Source organism: Chlamydomonas reinhardtii, chromosome 6 (assembly GCF_000002595.2).
Source record: "Chlamydomonas reinhardtii strain CC-503 cw92 mt+ chromosome 6, whole genome shotgun sequence".
Taxonomy (NCBI): Eukaryota; Viridiplantae; Chlorophyta; class Chlorophyceae; order Chlamydomonadales; family Chlamydomonadaceae; genus Chlamydomonas; species Chlamydomonas reinhardtii.
Genome location: NC_057009.1, coordinates 5364045 through 5385105, shown reverse-complemented (window position 1 = coordinate 5385105; position 21061 = coordinate 5364045). Strand labels below are relative to the sequence as shown.

At 67.2% G+C, this 21061-nt stretch overlaps 3 protein-coding genes across 4 annotated transcripts; all 3 read right to left on the bottom strand.

Moving 5' to 3' along the window:
- Nucleotides 1–1853: 1853 nt before the first annotated feature.
- Nucleotides 1854–5430, bottom strand: CHLRE_06g283750v5 (uncharacterized protein). Its single transcript, XM_001695289.2, has 6 exons — nucleotides 5215–5430; nucleotides 4952–5139; nucleotides 4686–4849; nucleotides 4192–4471; nucleotides 3553–3689; nucleotides 1854–3026 (listed from the first exon to the last, which is right to left on the bottom strand). The coding sequence occupies exons 1-6, from the start codon at nucleotides 5323–5325 to the stop codon at nucleotides 2794–2796; spliced, it is 1113 nt and encodes a 370-aa protein (XP_001695341.2). The 5' UTR covers nucleotides 5326–5430; the 3' UTR covers nucleotides 1854–2793.
- Nucleotides 5431–5498: 68 nt separating this feature from the next.
- Nucleotides 5499–11680, bottom strand: CHLRE_06g283700v5 (uncharacterized protein). The gene is made up of 6 exons (XM_001695288.3): nucleotides 11214–11680; nucleotides 11006–11097; nucleotides 10451–10710; nucleotides 8709–10264; nucleotides 8055–8308; nucleotides 5499–7819 (listed from the first exon to the last, which is right to left on the bottom strand). The coding sequence occupies exons 1-6, from the start codon at nucleotides 11539–11541 to the stop codon at nucleotides 6239–6241; spliced, it is 4071 nt and encodes a 1356-aa protein (XP_001695340.2). The 5' UTR covers nucleotides 11542–11680; the 3' UTR covers nucleotides 5499–6238.
- A 198-nt stretch (nucleotides 11681–11878) lies between these two features.
- Nucleotides 11879–21030, bottom strand: CHLRE_06g283634v5 (uncharacterized protein). 2 transcript variants are annotated; one of them, XM_043063304.1, is made up of 16 exons: nucleotides 20821–21030; nucleotides 20631–20684; nucleotides 20455–20515; nucleotides 19797–20335; nucleotides 18715–19515; nucleotides 17457–18527; nucleotides 16763–17287; nucleotides 16352–16581; nucleotides 15817–16156; nucleotides 15307–15694; nucleotides 14769–15114; nucleotides 14094–14598; nucleotides 13508–13837; nucleotides 12950–13338; nucleotides 12687–12835; nucleotides 11879–12448 (listed from the first exon to the last, which is right to left on the bottom strand). In XM_043063304.1, the coding sequence occupies exons 1-16, from the start codon at nucleotides 20920–20922 to the stop codon at nucleotides 12309–12311; spliced, it is 5970 nt and encodes a 1989-aa protein (XP_042924010.1). In that variant the 5' UTR covers nucleotides 20923–21030; the 3' UTR covers nucleotides 11879–12308. The 2 variants fall into 2 exon arrangements, with proteins under 2 accessions (XP_042924010.1, XP_042924009.1); XM_043063303.1 differs by having other exon boundaries at nucleotides 12020–12448.
- Nucleotides 21031–21061: the final 31 nt, after the last annotated feature.

Sequence of the window (21061 nt, the reverse complement as noted above, 5' to 3'; positions counted from 1 at the left end):
CAATTAGGCATACGTGTGTGACTGTCACGAGACTCCTGCGGCAGCAAAGTCGCGCGGCTCTGGTGCTGGCGAATGCTAATTTCCAGTCGTTACCTCGAGTCGCTGCGCCAAGAGTTGTGTGTGCTGCTGTCAGCCATCTGCACCCGCTACAAATACAGTATTGGCTTAGTTTTCAAATTTTAGGCGCGCTCGGCCCGCGGCGAGTGACATGCTAACTGTCCCGACTATAACCTACCGTGTAATTCGGGTGAAGTTTATTCCGAACAACTGCTGTATGCATAGCAATCAAGGCTTCGGCCTGGCCGTCGGGCTTGGTGCCAACCGCCGGCGTGCTATGGACCAGCAGATGAATGCAGGCCCTGGCGGGCGAGCTCTGAAGCATGTTTGGGTGTGGATAGGATTTCGTCGCAGTCGTAAGAAAGTGTACCGCAACTGCCCAACAAATCCATGCTCGCCACGGGTTGCCCCGGCGAACACCTAGAGCACAACAAGTGCTAAGTTGTTATCCAGGGTCCTCCGCTGTCCCTACGGTAGTCAATGACACGGGGCCGCTGCGTCAGGTCAAGCTGCACGGTGCAGGCACAGCCATTGGGGGGGTTGTAAATACCAGCCCAAACTAAACCAAAACACCTACCGCTGCGCAGTACCCCAGCTTGCCCCCTCCCCCTCTGTCCCATTGCGCACCATTGCAAGGCCAAGTATGACGGGAACTTAGCCCCTGAGCCGAGCTATCGGCTATGGGCTCATTCCAAACGTCCATTTCAGCATGCACTTGTGCGAACGGGGTGCGGAGGGAGGGATGCCCGGACTGTGCGGGGAAGGGCGGGGAGGCGCCGGTGAACGCAAGCGCGTTGGTGAGCCAAGGCGAGAGAGCGCGGGCGGGGCGGGGGCGAGGGGGCGGGGGCGACGCCACCACGCGGGCCTCCACGCGGGCCTCCAGAACGCGCAGTCCTCGGGCGGCCTAGCCTGGGGCGCCGACAATAAATACTATAGGGGGTCGCGAGTAGGGACGGCGAAAGGAATGAAACAGGCGCGCGCGGGCGCGAAGAGGGCCTCGCGACATAGTTTTCTGCTCGGCGGGAGGGCTTCGAATTTCTCGCGGGCGGGCGCTGGAATTGCTCGCTGTGGGTGCTAAGTTTGTGGAGGGGGGTCGGAATTCCTGGCGGGGCGGGTCGAAATTTCAGGTGCAATTCCTGAGGAATTCCGCTTCCGATGCACGGAAACGGCCTATGGTCCTCACGCTCCGCTTCTGTTTTTGCAAAGTTATGCATCGCTTGGGACAAATTGAAAGGCGTATTATTTGCACAAGAACTCTGGTTACGTTTGGGTTTCCCGACGTAACTGCACATAAAACTGGAATAACCGAGGGGGCCCCGCCTGGGACTCGATGCGACCGCAATGGCTTCCGCCCCTCCCCCTTCGGGGGAAGGGGCAAGCCAACCAACGAAAACGGGAGAGAAAACGGGGGCGCGCCCTGTCCCGCAGCAGTGTCCCCCGGCCCCGCCCTGTCCCGCAGCAGTGTCCCTGTCATCTCTGGGCGGGGTAAGAGGGCGCAGTGAAATGCCGGCCTGCGAGCCGGACCATCGGGGGGCGCGCCTCCGTTCGGTTCGCCCTCACCCTCCCCTCCCTCCACCCCGCCCCAGTACATCCGTATTGCCCCGCCCCCCGTGCTATAACCTGGACGTCAGTGTCAGCAGCGGTTCAGTGCTCGTATCTTCCATCTACACTGTAGAAGTCTGCCCAAAATCCGCCGAAGGCGGTGAAAAAATTTTGGGTTTGGGTGCCGCGCATCTACGCAGGTGTAGACGTTTTTGGCCGGTTCTGGCGCAAAAATGGGGGAAGCGTAGACGTTTTGGGGGGGCTTGGGGGCTTAAGTATAGATGCCGCGGTCAGGGTCATCTACGCATGTGTAGATGCCGGGTGCCTGAGGGCATCTACAAGATACGAGCACTGCAGCGGTTGCCCAGGTAACCTTCATTGACAGAAGGCCCTTATCTCTCTTCGCACGCCAGCAACGAACACGCATTTAACAGCTGCAAGGTATGCCCCCAGCTAAGTGCGATATCCAACGCTCAACACTTCAGCCCTTCAACGCGCTCTGCTTCCACCGTGCAGTGCGTGGAGCACCATTCGGTAGTCCGTCAAACACACTGCACAGTGTCGCTGTATTTTACTGTGATTGCCACATCGTCACATCCAGCGCGCATAAACCACAGCCATACGCAGGGGAGGTAAGTGCGGTCCGTAGGATCATGCGCCTGTGTCCGTACCACTGAGATCGACACCAACGTACAACTTCACAAAGCGCCGCACCGGCGCTGAGAAGCGCACCCCCTCGCCCAAACCCTAGTGGCCGTACTCCCATCTGCCCTGCTGCCCCCATTTACGGGCCCCGACTGGCCAGCCGCCTCGTCCACAAGCACCGTGCCTCTGCCCCCCAGCTCCGGCCCCACCTCGTGACTCTGGCCTCTACTTCGGCTTGTACTGCTTGTGCCGTCTGCTGGCAGCCCCAGCTGCCACCCCGGCTGCAGCCTCAGCTCCCGGCGCCAGCTGAGCGCCATGCAGCTTGAGGCTGACGCTGCCGAAGCCTACCTCCATGCTTGATGATCGGCGCGCCTCCGCACACTCTCCCCACAAACACAGATCAGCTCTTGGCCCTAGGCCGCACCCAAGCAGCCTCCATTTGCCATGTGCCATGCCCTGCACCTCCCAATTCCTGGTGCCGGTGCCCAAATCCCTGCCCCATGCCGATCCAAACCCAGATCCAGATCCAGACTTCCCCCCTCCCTACATCTACAGGAACGGCAGCAGCGCGTACTCGGCGTAGAACAGGTTCCAGATCCAGCGGTAGAAGGACGCCACCGCCTCCCGGCTGTAGCTGGCGGCGTGCAGCTTGAGCGTGCGCAGCGCCAGCGTGGCGGCCAGGATGGCGTGCGCGCCCGCCATGAGCGGCACGTTGAAGGCGGTGGAGTAGGTGAGTGCCAGCGCGATGGCACCCAGGTAGTTGGCCATGAGAAGGCCGATGGCTGCCATGCGTGTGTGGGGGGGAGGAACGGGCAGGGAAGGGGCGGGGGAGGGGTTGGTTGGGGAGGTTTGGGCAGGAAGCGTGATGATGTGGGGTTGCCGCAAGAATTAGAGGCAGCGGCACGAGGCTGCCGGCCATAGCTGTGCAGGTAGGCCCGGGTCAATGCCCTGCATCGTCCTCACCAACCCTGGTGGCCCAACGCCAGCAACACCCAGACGCACGCCTGGCCTGCAGGCCCCTGCAACCCCTGCCCGCTTCACTCTTTCCTCCACCACGTAACCCCGACTTCTGTCACCCGTCCGCTTCTTCCGCCCTCTCTTGATACGCCCCACCTGCCTCCTCCAACCCCTTGCCTTACCCCACTCCGCACCCCTGAGCCCGCCCGGAGCCCCCATGTATCCCTACACCAACCCTGGTCCAGCCCTGAGATCCCCCCTCTCCCGTGCACCCCGCGCACCCCTGAGACCTCCCCCCAGCGCCCCCCTGAGATCGCCCCCCCCCTGGGCCCCCTCTCAGCCCGCACCCACCCAGCAGTGCCACGTTGCGCACGCCCATGCGCGTGGCGAAGGTGGAGATGTTGTTGGCCTGGTCGCCCTCCACGTCCGGCAGGTCCTTGGTGATGGCGATCACAGTGGCAAACAGCGTCACAAACACCGTGATGAAGCTGCAGGGGCGGGCGCGGCAGGCGCGGCGGGTGGGGGAGGGCAGATAGCGTGGGTGAGCGCGAGGCGGGGGCAGGCTGTGCACACGGCTGGGACTGGGGCTGCGTGGCAGAACGCTGCTGCATGCGGTTTCTGCTGGTTTAGCGGAGTGGAGTGCCCCCGCTGAAGGGCTGACTCAAGCGGACATGCAGCTTGAGCCAGGGGTTAACGCCAGTGCCTCCTTCTGGTGCGCCCCTTCCGCATGGGTGGCAAGGGTCCTATGTATCCCAGCCGGCAGCCGGCACACGCAGCCCAAGTCCCAGCCCGTGACCCCAGCCCCAGCCCAGCCCTTGGCCCTTCCCCTTTGGCATCCCTGACACCTCCCACCCACCCGCCTACACATCCTCTCCTCCTACCCAACCACCCTCCTCCTCCTGCTCCTCTCCCTCCTCCCATTCCCAGCCCCTCCACACACACACACACACACACACACACACACACACGCGCGCGCACGCAACCCCCCACCTGACGGCCGGGCTCCACTCGAAGGGCAGTCCCAGTGCCGCCCGCGTGGCGCTGTACACGCCGAAGTTGAGCAGGAAGCCGCGCACCGTGGCGATGATCATGAAGGCCGGCACCGCGTACTGCTTCAGGCGCAGGGGAGGCACACTGTACACGGTGCCCAGGAAGAGGCCAAAGGTGTAGAGGCTGGTGATGAGGTTGCCGAAGTTGGCGGCTACGATGCCCGCGCCCGCAGCCGCCAGCGACAGACACAGGCCCCACGCCAGCGCCGGCGACAGCTCGCCTGTCCGGTGCGTGGAGAGGGGCGGCAGGGAGTTGAAGCACGGGGTGCGAGATGGGATGCGGGTTTTAGGGAGCCGAGGAGAGGAGGTGGCTGGAGGTTGCGTGTTGCGTATGGAGGGCGCATGTGGCCTTGCCCAGCAGCGTGTGCAGTTCAGCCCTTCCCCACCCGCGCCGGGGGCCTTCCGATTGCTACTGCTGTTGCTGCCGCTGCTTACCCGACGCCACGGGGAGGAATGGCTTGTTGACCACGTCAATGTCGACGTCGTAGATTTGGTTGATGCCCACAATGTAGCCGTTGCCGCACAGCAGCGCCACCAGGCCGAGCAGCGCCTTCGGCAGCAGTGCCCAGTCTATGCAGCCGGGGTTCTCCATAAGGACCCTGCGGCCCGTCATATAAGCACCGATGTGGGTCAATAATACAGCGTGAGGAGGGCACTTGAAGCGAGGGCACACGACGCGGTCAGCCTTTGCCCATCCTTACTTGGCGGTCACAGCTGTGGTGCCCAGGATAGTCCCCCGGATGGTGTGTGGCCGCAGGAACTTCCAGAAGGCGTTTGGAAAGTTAGCCAGTTTTTGTGCGAAGCTCTCGTCGTTTCCACCATTTGGGAGGGGAGCGGGGACCGCTGCAGATGAGAGCACCGGCAAGTGGCGCCGTCCAGCAGGCTGAGCCTGTACAAGAAAGCGCGTGCAATTCATACATTGGTGTTATAGATAAATTGCAAAGCGGCGGCCCGATCCACGCACCGGAGAGAAAGCCAGGCGTCGGCCGCGCAAATGCACTGGTGCTGGGCACGGCCGCGACGTGGATGCCGGCGAAAGGCATGCTCCTCTTCCAGTTGAGCTGCAAAGGTCCATGGTGGTCGCAATCCCCTAAGGACGACTGGGTCGACTTCCCTGGCCACTCGCTTGCACTCGACTGTGACTCTAACGCTTCGTAATACTGGTAACGATGCACGCAAGTCACACTGTATGCAATGAGTTTGAGGGGCTGCAGGTGAGTGGCCAGAACGACCCATCGCCCAGCACCGTACAATGTCTATTAATGTGGGGCCCTGGCGTGGGAGCTGCCCCACCTTCCGCGACACCGGCAACTTTCACCGGCCTCGCCGCCCTGCCAGCCCCTTCACAACGTTTGTTCAGGCACGAGCCCCTTGCGCTCGGACAACTGACGCAGCATCCGGTCAACTGGCTGCGGTGCATACCCCGTGACCTTTGCCCGACTTCATAGCCCTGGAACCTTGCCTGGAACACTCAGCCTCCTCCCCCGCGTAAACTTTGGCGAGGCCTTCGCTCCCTTCATCTTCGAGAAAACATAAAGGTCGACCAAATCAGGGATTGGGGTCATCTTCAAGAGCTTCACATCAGGCGATTGCGTGCGATTACAACGTGTGAAGGTCTGTCATTCTAGGTTTAAGATACGGCGCCGGGTCCAAACTACTGTTCCGCAACTTCCTCACAGCTCTTGGTGACCTTCGAGACTTCCCGTCGCTTTAATTCATGTGCCTGGCGGTGCCTGATTCCCCCGCCCCGCCCCGCGCAAGACGATTTAACTCCAACCCAATGCTACCGCATAATGAGCAAAGGTACAACTGTTTGGTCCGTGACGACTGCCGGCCCTGCCTGGCATGCGACATGGCGCCTGCCCGTATCGCGAACACAGCATAGGCGGTCGGGCGCCAACAGCCGTGTTTCATCCAGCCTTCACAATGTACGGCATGAGCAGCGTATGGGTCCACACGCCGTTTGCTGCAAACCCCCTTCGCCTGATTCACTTCTTGCCGCACGCCGCCTTGTGCCCCGCCTTCCAGTGCGCCGCCTGGCAGTCACCGCAGCAGTACAGCACAGCGCCGCCGCACCGCCCGCCGCAGCGCAACGCCGGCGCCGCCGCCGCGCTGGCCCCCGGCATGCGCACGCACGCGCCGTTGCTGCAGCCCTCCAGGGCCGGACAGCCCCCCAGCCCCAGCAGCTCCGTTGCCAGGGCGGGCGGCGGCAGCAGCGCCCCCACGCGGCGCGCCCAGTCCGGCTGCGCAGGCGCGCCGCTGTCCATGGCACGCCAGCCGGCGGTCGCTGCGCAGCCCGCCAGCATCGCCTCCCGCTCTCCAGGCGCAAGCCGGCCGCTGCGGTCCTGCACGGCCTTGGCAACATCCAGCGCCTCCGTGACCACGCGCAGCTCTGCCTCCTTGCCTGGAACCTCCCTGAACCGCAGCGACATAATGGCTCCAAGCGCCTTGGATACCGTCATACGTGCACGGGGGCCGGAGGGCGGCACAATCACGTCCCCAAGCTTGCCGAAAAGCTCTTCCGGCACCACGGTGGCCAGCTGCAACAGTGCGTGTGCTAGCCAGCCGAAGTCAGCGTCCGTGGCCTGCGGGCCGGCTCCGACGCACAGCAACTGCACCACAGATGCAATGCAGGGCGGCAGGCACTCCAGTAATAGCTGCTTCCACGCCTCAGCCGCCGCCTCGGCCTCTGCCGCCACCGCCTTGGCCTCGCCAGTGTCAACGCCTCCACCTCCGCCTCCAGCGGTGCCACTACTGCTGCTGTTGCTGCCTTCCCGCGCCCGCGCCGCATCTGCAAATTCCTTACACAGGGTGAACGCGTGCACCAGCGGCGCCGCAGCCTGGAACACGAGTCGCGCCGTACCCGCCGCGGCACGGGTGTGGGTGCCGATGTGGCCACAGTCATCGTCATGGTCCTGGTCCGGATTGGACGGCAGGCCACACGCAGCCTTGATCAATGGGTCGCCCGGGGCAAGGTCCCAAACAACGAGCGCCAGCTCGTGCGCCTTCGCGGCCAGGTGGCGGGCGGCGCGGCTCACGGACTTGAGCCAGCGCTGGAGCGTGAAGCTGGACATTGCGAGCGCCTGCAGCGCCGGCTGCGGTAGGCCCCAGTCGGACGCGCACGTCAGGGCGCTGGCGCTGCTGGTGCTGCTGGTGGCGGTGCTGCTGCTGGTGCTGCTGCTGGTGCTGATGCTGCCCGTGGCAGTGATTGTGTTGGTGTTGTTGGTGGTGGTGCCACTGCTGCCGCTGGGGCCTGCGGCTCCCAGCTGCGGTGCCAGCCGCCGGCTCCACTGCCGCTGCCACCAGCACTCCCCCGGCGCAAGCCCCGCCGCCGCCGCCGCCGCCGCCGCTGCGGCTGCGCCCGCCTCTCCTGCCGCCGAGTCTGCCAGCCACGTCAGCAGCCCCCGCAGCATGTTGGGTCCGTGCAGCAGGCCGCGGCGCATGGCCATCTCGCGCGGCGTGTCTTGGGCGACATGGACGACGGTGGTGCCGGCGGACGCGCCGCCCAGCGACACCGAGGAGACCTGCTCATGGGTGCCGTCCGTGGTGAGCGCCAGCAGCTGCAGCACCTGTGTGCGGCGGTGGGGTGGCGTGCGGTGCCGGTGACGCATACAGCGGCAGGGCAGCGGTCACGAGCATAGATGGGGGCGAGAACAAGGCGCAGCATGTGAGGAGCCGCAGCGCCGTCGCAGCCCGCCGCGGTGCACGGCACCAGGGATCGCGGTACAGGCGACACACGACCTGACGCAGGCTCGCCCCCTGGCGCACTCCCCAACCAGTTCGCTCACTCGCACACCCGCGCACCGTGGCTGACGTGGCAACGAGCGACGCCACCTCCCGCGGCTGGCCGTACGCGAAGGCCACGGCCCAGGTGGGCTCGAAGGCCCGGGCGTGGCTGACGAAAAGGCCAAAGCCGCCCAGCAGGACGTGGCACTGCTCCCGCTTGGAGCCGCGAGTGCGGTGCAGCGCCCGCAACAGCCGCTCCAGTGCTGGTAGGTAGCCGGACTCCAGCGCGGCGGCCTGGCCGGGCAGCGGCGCCGGCGGCAGCGTGAAGAGCCCTGTGTGGGGTTGGGTGCATGGAAGCCAGGGGGCGGGCGGGTGGCGGCGGGCGGGCAGCCTTGGGTGCGTGCGTGCAGAGGAGCAGCGCGAGCAAGGCGGAGGAGCTGGGACTGGTCGAAGGCAAGAGCTGGGAGAGTGGCAGCCGGCGCAGCGGCAGTGGAGGCGAGGTGCAATCTGGGACACGCGCTGTCCGCCGACGGCCTCCGCACCCTGCCCCTGTCCCCTGCCCCCATCGCTTTCCTCCTCGCTCTAGTGCATTGGGTTCGGTTCAGTTTGGGCTGGCATCTACAACCCCCCACCCCCCCAGCCAGCCACCCGGTGTTCCAGCTGCACTCGCCATGCCACGCCACGCCACGCCACGCCACGCCACGCCACGCCACGCCACGTCATGCCACGCACCGTTGCGGCCGGGCGGCAGCGGGGGCACCCTCGGGCCGCCGCATTGCGACATGAGTCGCTCCACTAGCGGCAGCGCCGCCACTACCTCATGGTAGTTGTCCGCGACCGGGCCTGAGCCGTCCACCCCAACATTGCCGAAGTCCGTGCCACACACCACCGCCGTATCCACACACGCGTGCGCCACCCGCGCAATGGGCAGCCAGAGCCGCCTCACGTCACCCTGCAGGTCCGCCTCGGACACAGGGCCAGAGGCACTCGTGTCAACCGGCGCTGCGCCTTGCTTCTGCTTCTTCTCCAGCTGCTTTTGCTGCCACCGAGCCCTGGCGTGGTCGCTGCGATTTGTCACAGCGAGCACAAGCGCCCTGGCGGCCACCGCAAGGCTGCCGCGCGGGGAGAAGTACAAGCCAGGCGCGGCGGGCGGCGCAACCGCCGCCGGCGTGACCAGCGCCAAAAGTGTGCGTGCCTGATCCGCTTCCGAGAGCTTTCCCGCGCGGCCCGCGCTCCCCTCCTGTTCTAGGTTGTAGAGCAAACCCTGCACCAGGCTGGCCAGACGGGTCTCCGCCACCCGCAGCAGCAGAGCCTCCAGCGCCCCGACCGGCATCGGCGGCCGCCGCAGCTGCCCGCTCCGCCCGCCGCTGCCCGGGCGGCCCACGGTGACCGCGCCGTTGGACAACTGCCACGGAGTACCGGGCGGCCAGTCCGCCGGCGGCCATTCCGTACAGGCCTGCTGCTGCTGCTGCTGCTGCTGCTGCTGCTGCTGCTGCTCCAACTCATGTGCAGGGCGCCGTGCGCTGCTGCTGCTACTGCTGCCGCCGCTGCTGCTACTGCCGCCGCCAGCAGGCGCCTCGGCGGCGGCTGGCAAGGTCGCCAACGTCCATATCTCTAGGGCCGAGTTCGTCGTGTCCGCATGCAGCAGCAACGTGATGGAGTCGTGACGGGTGCCGCCGGCACGCGCGCCGCCTCCGGCAGCAGCGCCGCCCATGTACCCGAGCGTGTGGCACGACGCATGCACCAGCGGCGCCTTAACAGCAGGCAGCAGCTGCTGCGGCGTAAGGCCGTAGCTGCTGCCAGCGTCCACCGCCACCACCTGCGCCAGCACGTGCTGCAGCAGCAGGTGCTGCACGCAGGGGCGCGACAGCGAGCGCTCCATCCACCGTAGCGTGGCGTGCAGCTTCGTGGCGGCGGCGGCAGCGGCCGGGTCTGCTACGGCCAGCTCGCTGTGGAACTTCACGTAGGTGCCCCACATGACGTGGGCGCACTTGCACACACGATTGTAGTGCTCGGCTGCGGTGTCGCGAACCGGGAACTGGTTGGGCGGCTGCTGGGCGCCGGATCCACTTGCGCTGCCGCCTGTGCCACCTCGGCCGCCGGAGCCCGCAGCGGCGCGGCTGCCAGACGCGCTGGCCCCAGCCACGGCAACGGCCGTCGCTGCCGCCTCTTTGGCCGCGTCCAACTCGGCATAGGCCGCTACCATGCGCACCACTACGTGTGCGATGCAGCTTAGCGCCTCACTCGCCTCCATTGCATCCTGCACCCGACGCACGTGCGCGCCCTTGCTGCAAGGCGAGATAGAAGAGGTTTAGGTACGGGGCGGCCGTGTTTGAGTTTGAGGTCGGCGCCGCTGCGGCACCCTGTCTGGTGGCACGTCGAGCATGCTGGAAAAGTACAGGACAAGGTCAGCAGACGCACCACAGCTGCGTTGCGAAGCAGGTGGCTGGAGGCCTTCGCGCGAGGCAACTCACAGGTCCATCGCCACGCCCACAAACGTGGTCAGCAGCCCGATGCAATTTCCCTCGATCATCAGCCGCGTGCTTAAAGGTTTAGCGTCGGAGGTGGCAGAGCGCAGGGCTCGCGCAGAGCGCAGTGAGCTCAGTTGGGCGCAGCGCCGCTGCGCCTCTCGCACCTCTGCCTCCCCCACCGCTGCGGCAAGGCGTGTGAGGGCCTGCAGGAACTGGCTGTCCATCGCCAGCTTCACCATGCCGTTGCGCACCTCGAGCGGCACCTGAGGGGATCGCGATGGTGCCGGCGCCATATGGGAAACGGGGCACAGATCATGGGGATACTTAGCGCCTGGGCGGGTGGGCGGTGACGTGAGTGGGCTGGACAGGGCAGCAGTGGCGTCGTGCATCCCTGGCCCGCGCTCTGCAATACCGTGCACAAGAGCTTCACCCTCTCGGGCATTGCTTTTGCAGTGGCCCATCCCATTCCCATCCCCACCCCCTCCCCTGAGCCATACGCCCCACAACGCCCTGACTTCGTTCGCCCGCCCCTGCCTGCCCTGCACCTGAGCGGCTCACCCGGGGCCGGTGCAAGTCGCCAAACATGGACTGATAGGCGCTGCCCAGCGCCAGGAAACAGGGAAACAAGGCCGCGTAGGTTTCGTCGTCGTCTGCAAGGAGGCGGCGGGCGACCGCCGGGGGGTTACATGGGCGCGAGCGAGGCGCTGGATGCGGCGTGAAAGCCAGGCGTGGAACCCCAAGACCCAAGTGCTGCTGTAAGCCTCACCTGCATCTTCAAGCAGCGCCGCCTGCGCCAGGCGCCTGGTGCTAAAGCTCAGCGCCATGAACAGCTGGACTCGCAGTCGGGGCTGCGTCCAGACGTAAGACCACGCCGGTTGCACCTCCAGCTCGTCCAGCGCGACCAGGGTGGTACGAAGCCCTAAAAGGACTCGGCGAACACGGGGCGTGAGCGCGGCGGCTAGCTCATGCGAGCACGCAGCCAGGTCCCGCAGACTGCGCAGCACGGCGCTCTCCCCTGCTGGCTCGGGCGCCTGGGCTGCGCCTCCAGCTGCGCCACGCCCATTTGCATCACCGGCGCGTGCTCTTGGTGGCATCCTTTAGTTCAATCAATCACATGCAAGTACATTACTGACAACTTAAGCTTATCTTCATTTATAAGGCTCCAATTACGCGAGTTAGATGTGCAAGACTCATCGTTGCGAGCCTCAGAGGCTGTGCCAGAAGCTTGTAACCTACTGAACACGATATTGGTTATGTGACCGTTTGTCGCCAGGCAAGGCTGGTCACAAAAGGTTGGCGGCTGAGGTTGCAATGGGAATCCCTGCCACTCCGGTGTGCCCTACACGGCCCCACCGTCCAGCCCTCGTTCCCCTGCCCTGCCCTGCTGAGCTGGTTGCGTTTCAGTCACGATACAACCGCTGGTCAGCCCCAGGGAGTGCAAGCTGGTGCAAGGCCCGGCTCCAGCCAACTCCGCATCTTGCTGGGCTTACTCCTAGTGCTGCATCACACGGACCCTAAACCCTGTCCCATCGCACACCCTGATGCTCTTGTGCACCACGCAGCTGTTCCCACCAAGCCATCTTCTTACACGCGCACATGGCGCCACGCTGCCTCCTCAAGCCCACCAACTGAACAGCTCGGGTGCAAGTCAATGGACCGCTTCAGCCTCAAGCCACCGCCAAAAAGCTGCACACTTAACCACAAGCATTGGAGCGGAGGCGAGGTACAACTGACCTAACGTGGCTGCGTGGGCCAGGATAGCCTTTTGCCACGGTGTTCCTTCTGTAACACGTTATGACATGCATATCAAACGCAAGATGTGCCCAACAACGCCGCCCGCCGCCAGCATGCATCGCCCGCGTTACTCGGCCGCCTCTTGAGCCGGCGGCGGCTCGGAGCCCTCCTTGGCGCCGTTGCCACTGCCGCCGGCACCACCGCTTCCTCCATCACCGGCGCTGCGCACCTCCTTGTCCGTCAAGTCGCGGTAGTATAGCTTGTCGTCTGCGAGCGTGATGCATAAATCCAAGGGGCAGGAGTTTGGCAAGCAGGATAGGCATATCAGTTGCCCAGGCATAATGCATAGCACACAAGCGAGTCCAATCTTGTCACTTGTCGTGAGACGCGAGTGAAGGCCCCACTACGCCGCCAGCAGCGTGCCCCCATGCGCCCACGGCATCCGACCTGCACCTGACCGGCACACGCCCGCCTGCCCGCCTGCATTTGCCCATGGCCCACTCACTCTTGAAGCGCACGTTGGGCCCCAGCGCGTCGTCCTTGCCGCGCGCCAGCTCCCTGACCACCCGGTGCGGCAGGCCCAGCCCCAGCGCGTGCAGCAGCCGCCGCAGGTCGTCCGTGCGGAAGTAGCCGCAGCCGGTGCGGTCGAAGAACCTGTCGGGGCGACAGAGGAGAGTCAAGAGAGGTACGATAGATATCAGAGACACGCGGCCATGCCACCTGCACACGCAAAACGCCTCCGCAAGCAAGGGGCCGACGCGCGCGCACCTGAACGCCGCCAGCAGTGCGTTGTCGGTCACGTACTTCTTGCGCCGGCTGCTGCTGCCGCCGCCACTGCCTCCATTGCCGCTGCCGCCGCGCGGCTCCTTGGCGTCCTTGCCCTCCTTGGGATCCTTGGGGTCGCGCGAGGCCGAGCGGGCGCTGCTGCGTGCCGCCCTGCCGTCCTTCTCCCGCTCCTTGTCCTTGTCCTTGTCCTTGCCGCTGCCGCCCGCCTTTCCATCCTTCCCGTCCTTGTCCTTGGGCTTGTCCTTGCCAGCGGCTTCCTTCGCCTTGTCGCCGCCGTCCTTGGCGGCGGCGCCGCCTGGCGCGGCGTCCGCATCTGCTGGCGCTGGCGCTGGCGGCGGCGGGGGCGGAGAGGCGTCTATGTCCATGTCGGCCTGGCAGGTCCGGTTGGGCGCGGTCGGGTACGGCCAAGGGTGAGGCAAGGAAAGCAAGCACGACAGATCTGTCCCAGGGTCAAGCGGCTTGCGAGCACCGTGGCCGCCGGAAACAAGGGCCAGACAAGCACAGGGACACCGTGTATGGCAACTAACGCGGGGCACCCACCTCGCCAGCCGGCTCCTGCTTCACCACCACAGCGGGCGCCTCCTCAGTCTTGACAACCGCCTCGGGCGCTGCAGCCGCCTCCTCCATGTTCGCGTCTGCTTCCGCACCCTCCGTCTTCACAGCAACAACCGCGGCTGCCTCCTCCTGCACCTCCGCGGCCGCGGCCTCCACGGGCACAGTGGTGGCCGCGGCGGCGCCGTCTGCCTCAGCTGCCGCCGTCTCCGTGGTCTCGGCCTCGGCCTCCTCCTCCGGCTCCTCCACCTCCACCTTTTTGGACTTGCGGCCCTTGGCGCCTCGCCCCCGGCCGCGGCCGCGCCCACGCGTAGAGGCCTGCACCATGGCAAAGCACAACTCGCACAGTCAGTACATGGAGTCATGTCCATACCGAAATGCCAAGTGTCGTGCCTGAAAGCATCAGGAGCGCGACGGGAGAATAGCCCACGAGCACGGATGTACCGTTCGCCCTTGCATCTCCGACCCGAATTTTGTACGTCATTGCTTTACTGAACCTCCACGCTCTCTCGCTCCATTGCAACATATCATACTCCCATCCCATCCCATCCCATCCCATTCCATCCCAACTTACCGCGCGCCCCTTGGCCTTGCCCTTCGCCTTGCCCTTGGCCGGCGGCGTCTCCTCCTCCGGTTCCGGCTCCGGCTCCGGCTCCGCCGCCACCGGTGCCGACGCGCCCGCGTCAGATGGCTGCGACGCCGGCGCCTCCTCCACGGGCGCTGCCGCGGCCGGTGCCTCCGCTGCTGCCTCGGCCATATCTGCATCTTCCGGCTTGGCTGCCGCCTTGTCCTGTACAGCAGCAGCAGCAGCAGCAGCAGCAGCAGCAGCAGCGGGGGCGGCAGCGGCGGCTGCATCCGCATCGCCGGCACGCGCCTTCTTGGCGTCCTTCCCATCAGGCGTGGCGGCAGCGGCCGTCGCCGCCTCCGGGGCCTCGCTCATGCCGCGTGAAGGCTGCTCGCCGCCCGCCGCCGCGTCCTCCCGGCTGCGCTTGCCCGCAGCTGTGGTCGCGGGCGCGGTCACGGCGGTGGTGGCCGGCGCATCGGCGTTGACGACCGGCGGCGCGTACGCAGGCGTCTCTCTGCAGTGGGTGCGGCCGGCGGGTGGGTTGGCGGTAGGTTAGAGCAGGTGTGCGACGTGGCCCAGGCTGGCTACACTTCCTCCCTGCACCCAGCCTCCGCCTTCCATGCCCCCGCCCCACAGCCCACAGCCCACAGCCCGCAGCCCTCCCTTCCCCGCCGCGCCACGCACCCCGCCGCCTCCGCCGCCAGCGCCCCGTACACGGCGCCGCCGAACTCGCGGGACAGCATGTCGGTGAAGCACTCGGCAAACACGGACAGCTCAAAGGTGGGCTCGTCGCGGTCCGAGTCGTCGTAGTCCAACAGGCCGTGCAGCGAGATGGAGAAGGTCTTGATGCGGTCGTGCGGGTGCGGCGCCGCCAGCGCCAGGCCGGCCGGGTGGTGGTGCGAGGCGGCGTGGGAGTGGGCCGGCGGCAGGCCGGCGCGGCCGCGCAGCTGCAGGCAGGGCTCCTCCGGCAGAGGTACGTCGGGGATGGTGATGGCGGCGGCGGCGGCGGCGGCGCCAGGGGACGAGGCGGCTGCGGGGTCGCCGGAAAAGTTGCGGTGCGGGGATGGGGTTGTTGTGAGGGGTGTGGCGGTGGGCTGGTCACGTGGCGGTTGGTGCGCATGAGCGTGTGTTGCGGACCAGGTGGCACAGCACCAGTTACCGCCCACTTTGCACCGGCATCCCTAGCAAGTGGGCCGAGGTGTGCAAGCCCTGTCAACCTCACCTGCAGCCTCCTCCGTGGTGCCTGCCTTCTCCTCAGCAGGCTTGGCAGCGGCGCCGTCAGCCTCCTTGGCGTCCGGCGCCGTGTCCTCCTTCTCCTTCTCCTTGTCCACATCCTCCTTCGCCTTCTCCTCCTTGCCGCCCTCAGCCTCCTTCGAGCCCTCCTTCGCCTTGTCCTCCTTGCTGCCCTCCTTCGTATCCTTGTCCTTCGCCTGCTTCGAGTCCTTCGAGCCGTCCTTTGCCTCCTTGTCCTTTGCCTCCTTGCTCTCCTTGGCTTTGCTGGCTTCGCGCTCTTTCTCCTTCTCCCGTTCCTTCTCCCGCTCCTTCTCCCGCTCCTTCTCCCGCTCCTTCTCCCGCTCCTTCTCCCGCTCCTTCTCCTTCGCGGCGTCTTCCTGCAATGACATCCATAACACGGCAGCTGGTAAGGTCAGGGACCACGGCTTGCACTCCACCCAACGCCACCCACCCTCCCACCCAGCCTACCGCCCAGCCACCTAACCAGCCACTCACTCACCCGCTTTTTAGCCTCCGCCGCCTCCAGCGCCAGCCGCTGCTGCTTGAACGCCTGCTGCGCGCGCGCCTCCTCCGGCCACGCCTCCGGCCCCGCCACACACGCGTCCGGCACCGCCACGAACAGAGTCACCACCTCGCTGCACCCGGGCTCGTGCATGGACACGGCGGCCGAGCCGCCCTGCCCCTGCCCCTGGCTGTGCCCGGATCCGGATCCAGATCCCGAGGGGCTCCGGATGTAGGTGACGTCGGCGACGCGCAGCCAGTTGTCGCAGGCGCTGAGGTCCAGTCCGGTCTGGTCGCGCACGTGGCGGATGGCGGCGCGGACCAGGCCGCCGTCCTCACTGCGGGGCAGGCGGGAAGCAGGGCAGGCGCGCAGCGACAACGGAAAGTATCAAAGCACAGCGGAAACGCTTCAGGGAACGAGAGTGCGGGCGGCAGGCCGAATGGCAGCAGCTGAAGCAAAGGACTGCAGGTCAGGTGACCCAGGTTTCTCGTGAGATACCATTGGGACAATCCGCACCCGGCACCCCGCGCACCTGTTCGGGTCGCCTCCGTCCAGCACCGGGTCCCACTGCCCGCCCAGCGCGCCCAGCACGCCGCGCGGCTTGTCCCGCTCCCTGCCGCCCTCCTCCGCCGGCAGCAGCTGGCGTGTGTAGCGCGCCGCCACGAACTTGAGCGCGTTGATCAGGTGCACGCCGCCCTCGTGGTGCGGGCCCAGCAGCACGTCGGCGCGCGCGGAGGCGGACAGGCCCTGGAGCAGCAGCACCTGCGGGGTGGCCGCGGCCGGGGGGAAGGAGGGCGGGGTTTGGGGCAGGCCGTGCAATGCGGGACGGTGCAATGCGGGACGGTACACAGGTGTGGGCAAAATCAGGTGGTGCCAGGCTATCCGGCGGATCAGAGTGGGGCTGCCGCCACTGCCGGCTGCCTGTCCGCTGTCCTGCCCTCACCTTAGCAATGTGCTTGACGCCGCCCCCGTGGCCTCCGCTTCCACCGCCGGCACCCTCGCCGCCCTCAGGTACCGCTGGCGCCGCCGGAGCAGCTGCCGGCAGCTCGCCGCATCGCGTGAGGTCCTGCTCGTGCTCCACCCGAACCTGCCGGTCCAGCGGCACCAGCCCGCAGCCCAGGCTGTCGGGCGGGCCGGGCTGCCGCCGCAGCCAGCAGCAGGCGAGGCGGCTGAAGTCGTTGGGGATGGTGAGGTGAGGATAGCGGCGAGCCATGTCCAGGTAATCACGCTCAAAGGTGGAGACACAGAAGCTGGGCACGCGGATGCCGTAGTCGACGGAGCGTGCGGGCGCGGAAGCGGGCGCGGGCTTGGGGGCCGTGGCCGCGGTGGCGGCGGCGGTAGGCGTGGTGGGCGGTGCGGCGGCGGGCGCCGTGGCGGGCGAGGGGCTGCGGCGGCGAGGTGGCGGCGCACGGCCGGACCCGCTAGCGGGCACTGGAGAGGGGCTGCGCGGCTTGCGAGAAGCGTCATCCTGCATGCATGGTTGGTTGGCGTGCGGATGATGGGATGACACAGTAGCAGCAATGGAAAGTATGTTGCAAGTACCATCAGTGGCATGCAGGCACCAACGTCACGCGTGTGCTTTGATTCACCCCTTCCTCTCCCCCGGTCCCCCAGGGTGCCACCCCCTGTGCACGCACCTTGTCCCGGCGAGGCGGCGAGGTCCGCTTGTCCTTGTCTCGGTCCTTGTCGCCCCGGTCCCTGTCCCGGTCGCGCGAAGACGCCGCCGCCCGCTCCCGGTCCCTGTCCCTGTCCCGGTCTCGTTCCGCGTCACGGTCCCGGGCGCCGCCGGTTGTGGCAGCCGTGGCAGCCGCACCAGAGCCGCGCTCCCGGTCCCTGTCCCGCTCCCTGTCACGGTCCCTATCCCTGTCACGTTCGCGCTCTCTCTCCCGCTCCCGCTCGCGTTCGCGCTCCCGCTCCCGTTCGCGCTCCCGCTCACGCTCCCGGTCGCGGCCGGCGTCACGGTCCCGACCCGCGTCCCGCTCACGGCCGTAGTCCCGGTCACGCTCCCGGTCGCGGCCGTAATCGCGGCCGCCGCTGTCCCGGTAGCCGTCCCGGCCGGCCGCAGTGGCAGCAGCCGCGCTGCTGACGCCATAGTCACGGCCAGGCGCTGGCGGCGGCGGCGGTGCGCGAGTCATCGGCCCCGGGCCCACGCTGCCCATCGGGCCCATAGGGCCGGGAGGGCCGCGGTAGTCGTCATACCCGCCACGCCCCATGACGGGGCCGCCGCCGCTGCCGCCAACGCCGCCGCCACTGACCATCTCCCGCTGCCCAATGACGCTGTACGGCGTCGCACGGCCGCCGGCGCTCATTGGGCCCATGGGCGGCGGCGGCGGCATGCCGCCGCCCCCAGCGGCGCCGCTGACCATGGGTCCCATGGGCCCGGGCCCGGCGACCGCCGGCGTGTTGCCAAAATAGCGCGAACTGATTGGCGCTGCGGGCTGCTGCTGCTGCTGGCTAGCACCCGACATGCCAGCCCCATAAGTGCCGGCGCCGGCCACGACAGGCGCCTTGACGCCGCCGTACCCGGCCGCGCCGGAGTACCCGCTCGCCATGCCAGGCTGCTGCGCCCCCGCGCCGCCTGGCCCAGCCGCCGCCGACTGGCCGCCCGCTGCGCCGTAGCCGCCGCCAGCTCCGTAGCCTCCGGCACCGGCGCCAGCCGCGGCCGTGGGGACCGGGCCGCCGGCGGCCCCCTGCATACCGTACTGGCCCTGTGAGCGACAGCAAGGCAGCTTGCATGTTATTGACACGTGCTTGCAACAACCGGATGTGCATGTGCCCTTATACAGCTGCCGGAGGATAACATCCTTCAGGCAAGGCACGCTTGCACCCCCGGTGGCACTGCGGACCCCGCGCCCGCCCCATGCCCACTCGGCCTACTGACTCCTCCCCGCTCACCGGCGCCGTCTGCCGTCCAGCGCCGTACGCGCCGGCCGTGCCGCCGGCCCCCTGCAGGCCGGGAATGGTGGAGGCTGCCGCCTGCTGCCCCGGCTGCTGGTAGCCCGACGTGCCGTACGCCCCCGGCCGGGCCGCCGACTGCAGCCCGTACGTACTGCCCGCGCCGGCGGCGGCCGCTCCCGTGCCAACGCCCGCACCGCCGCCCGCCGCGCCCGCCCCGTACGCATTGGCGCCGTAGGACCCCGTGCTGCCGTACGCCGGCGCGCCGGCGGCAGTGCTGGTGTTGGTGGTGCCGCCCAGGCCCGGGATTGAGGACGCGGCCGCGCCGCCCTGCTGCGCCCCCTGCGCGCCGTAGCTGCTGCTGCCCAGCATCCCGCCGTAGCCACCGCCGGCCCCCGTGGCCGCCGCGGCGCCGCCAGCAGTGGTGGTGCCGGACGAGGACTGCAGCCCGTACGTCTGGCCCGTGGCAGCGGCGGAGCCGTAGCCACCCATCCCCGGCGGCTTGGCCGGCTCCGCCTGATGCGGCTGCTGTGCCGCCGGCTGCAGGCCGTAGGTGCTTGCGCCAGCGACATTGCCGCTGGCACCCGTGGACCCGTACGCCCTCTGCTGCTGCTGGAGGCCGTAGGTGCCGCCGGAGGCTGGCGCGGCGCCCGGCTGCGCGGCGGCGGCGCCCGCCGCACCGGTGCCGGACCCGTACATGCCGTACTGCTGCTGCTGCTGCTGCTGCTGCGCGGGCTGTGGCTGCGGCCCCGCCGGCTGGCCGTAGGTGGATGCCGAGGAACCAGGCTGTCCGTACGAGCCCTGGCGTGGGCGCACATGACAGGTTTTAGGGGTGCGGTAAGGCACACGAGACGCGAGGCGCGACATGATGCACGCATTGCCGACCGACATCCCATCCCCCTTCCCGGCACTTGCCCAGCCACCCAGTGGGCCTGCGACATGGCGGGCTGCTTCCAGCACCCGGCCTGCTCCCCCAGGCCTTCAGGGCACTGTCCCAAGCCTTTCCACCACTCCTGCACCGCCTCCGGCGCCTCCTCTGCCTCCCACAGCTCCCCTTTGCACGCACCCACGCACCCACCCACCTGCATCATCGTGTTGAGCTTGTTCTGCTGGTCCTGCGGCATGTGCGCCAGTGCCGCAGCCGCGGCGCCGCCGGGCCGGCCGGCCGCGCCTGCAGCGCCCGCCGCGCCGCCCGCCGCACCCCACCCAGCGCCTGCGCCGCCTGCCGCCGCGCCGCTCGTGGGGCCAGTGCCGGCACCAGCGCCGCCATAACCACCTGCACCGGCCGTGGCGCCGGGCGCTGACGACGATCCGTAGCCCTGTCCCGCGCCGGCCTGGCCGTAGGTTTGGTAACCCTGCCCAGCTCCAGCGTAGTTACCCGTGGCCGCGGCCGCGCCGTAGCTACTGCCGCCCGATGCATAACCAGCTCCCGGAGTAGCAGCTGTACCGTAAGCGCCAGGTTGCTGTGTCGTGGACGGCTGGACCTGCGCCGCTGCCGGCGCGGCGCTGGCGCCCCCGTACCCCGCGCCGCCGTAACCACCAGCTGTGACGTTGGCACCAGAGCCGTATGTGCCCGCAGCTGCGCCTCCCGCAGCACCAGCGCCAGCAGCGCCGTATCCCCCTGCATAGCAGAGACCGTGCAATATCGTGTTGACAAGGGATGAAGTTAAGGCAGCCTCTGCTGCCGCAGCTGCCGCAAGCGTCACGACACACGCCGTTGAACCCCGTCTCAGCACTCACCGGTTTGATAGCCAGCACCTGCTGTGCCGTAGCCCTGAGCAGTGCCAGTGCCGCCATAGGCCTGCATGCGTGACAAGGCGAAGAGTTGAGGCGTCACAGAATGCGATCTACCGTCAACCTGGAACCGCGACACCAGTGTTGCGAGCCATGCAGCTTGCTCCGTATTCGCAACGTACCGATCCATAGCCTGCCTGGGCCTGTCCATACCCTTGCCCCGGCTGCTGTTGGGCCTGCGCGATGGGTGGTGCAGTCCGTAACAGCGTATTCGTGCCATGGAATTGCATCTGGTATATAACCTAAACTTCACCAACGCTAATAACGCACGAGACAGCAGGCGGCCACGGGAGCCCGGAATTACCAGCACACCTGGTTCGTGTAGGGCGCCTGCTGGCCCTGCTGCTGCTGCTGCTGCTGCTGCTGCTGCTGTCCATAGCCGCCCTGGCCATACGAATATTGGTTGTAACTCATCCTTCACCTGGTCCGAACAATTTAAGCGCTGCACGCCCCAGTGCACGTCCTAAAAGCTAGTGCATTTGTCCCGATTGCCTACTAGAAGTCTAACCAAACGAGATAGGTAACTCTATGATAGGTTGAGTGCCGACACTGT

Coding starts and splice junctions, on each gene's coding strand:
- CHLRE_06g283750v5 (XM_001695289.2), bottom strand. CDS start 5,325: ATGGACCTTTGCAGCTCAACTGGAAGAGGAGCATGCCTTTCGCCGGCA. Junction 4,850..4,951: donor ACCACAGCTGTGACCGCCAA/GTAAGGATGGGC, acceptor GACGGGCCGCAG/GGTCCTTATGGAGAACCCCG. Junction 3,690..4,191: donor GAGTGGAGCCCGGCCGTCAG/GTGGGGGGTTGC, acceptor CCGCCCCTGCAG/CTTCATCACGGTGTTTGTGA.
- CHLRE_06g283700v5 (XM_001695288.3), bottom strand. CDS start 11,541: ATGCCACCAAGAGCACGCGCCGGTGATGCAAATGGGCGTGGCGCAGCT. Junction 10,265..10,450: donor GTGGGCGTGGCGATGGACCT/GTGAGTTGCCTC, acceptor CTCGCCTTGCAG/CAAGGGCGCGCACGTGCGTC. Junction 7,820..8,054: donor TCGTTGCCACGTCAGCCACG/GTGCGCGGGTGT, acceptor CGCCGCACACAG/GTGCTGCAGCTGCTGGCGCT.
- CHLRE_06g283634v5 (XM_043063304.1), bottom strand. CDS start 20,922: ATGAGTTACAACCAATATTCGTATGGCCAGGGCGGCTATGGACAGCAG. Junction 13,339..13,507: donor AGCAGGAGCCGGCTGGCGAG/GTGGGTGCCCCG, acceptor CGGACCTGCCAG/GCCGACATGGACATAGACGC. Junction 12,836..12,949: donor GCACTGCTGGCGGCGTTCAG/GTGCGCGCGCGT, acceptor TCGCCCCGACAG/GTTCTTCGACCGCACCGGCT.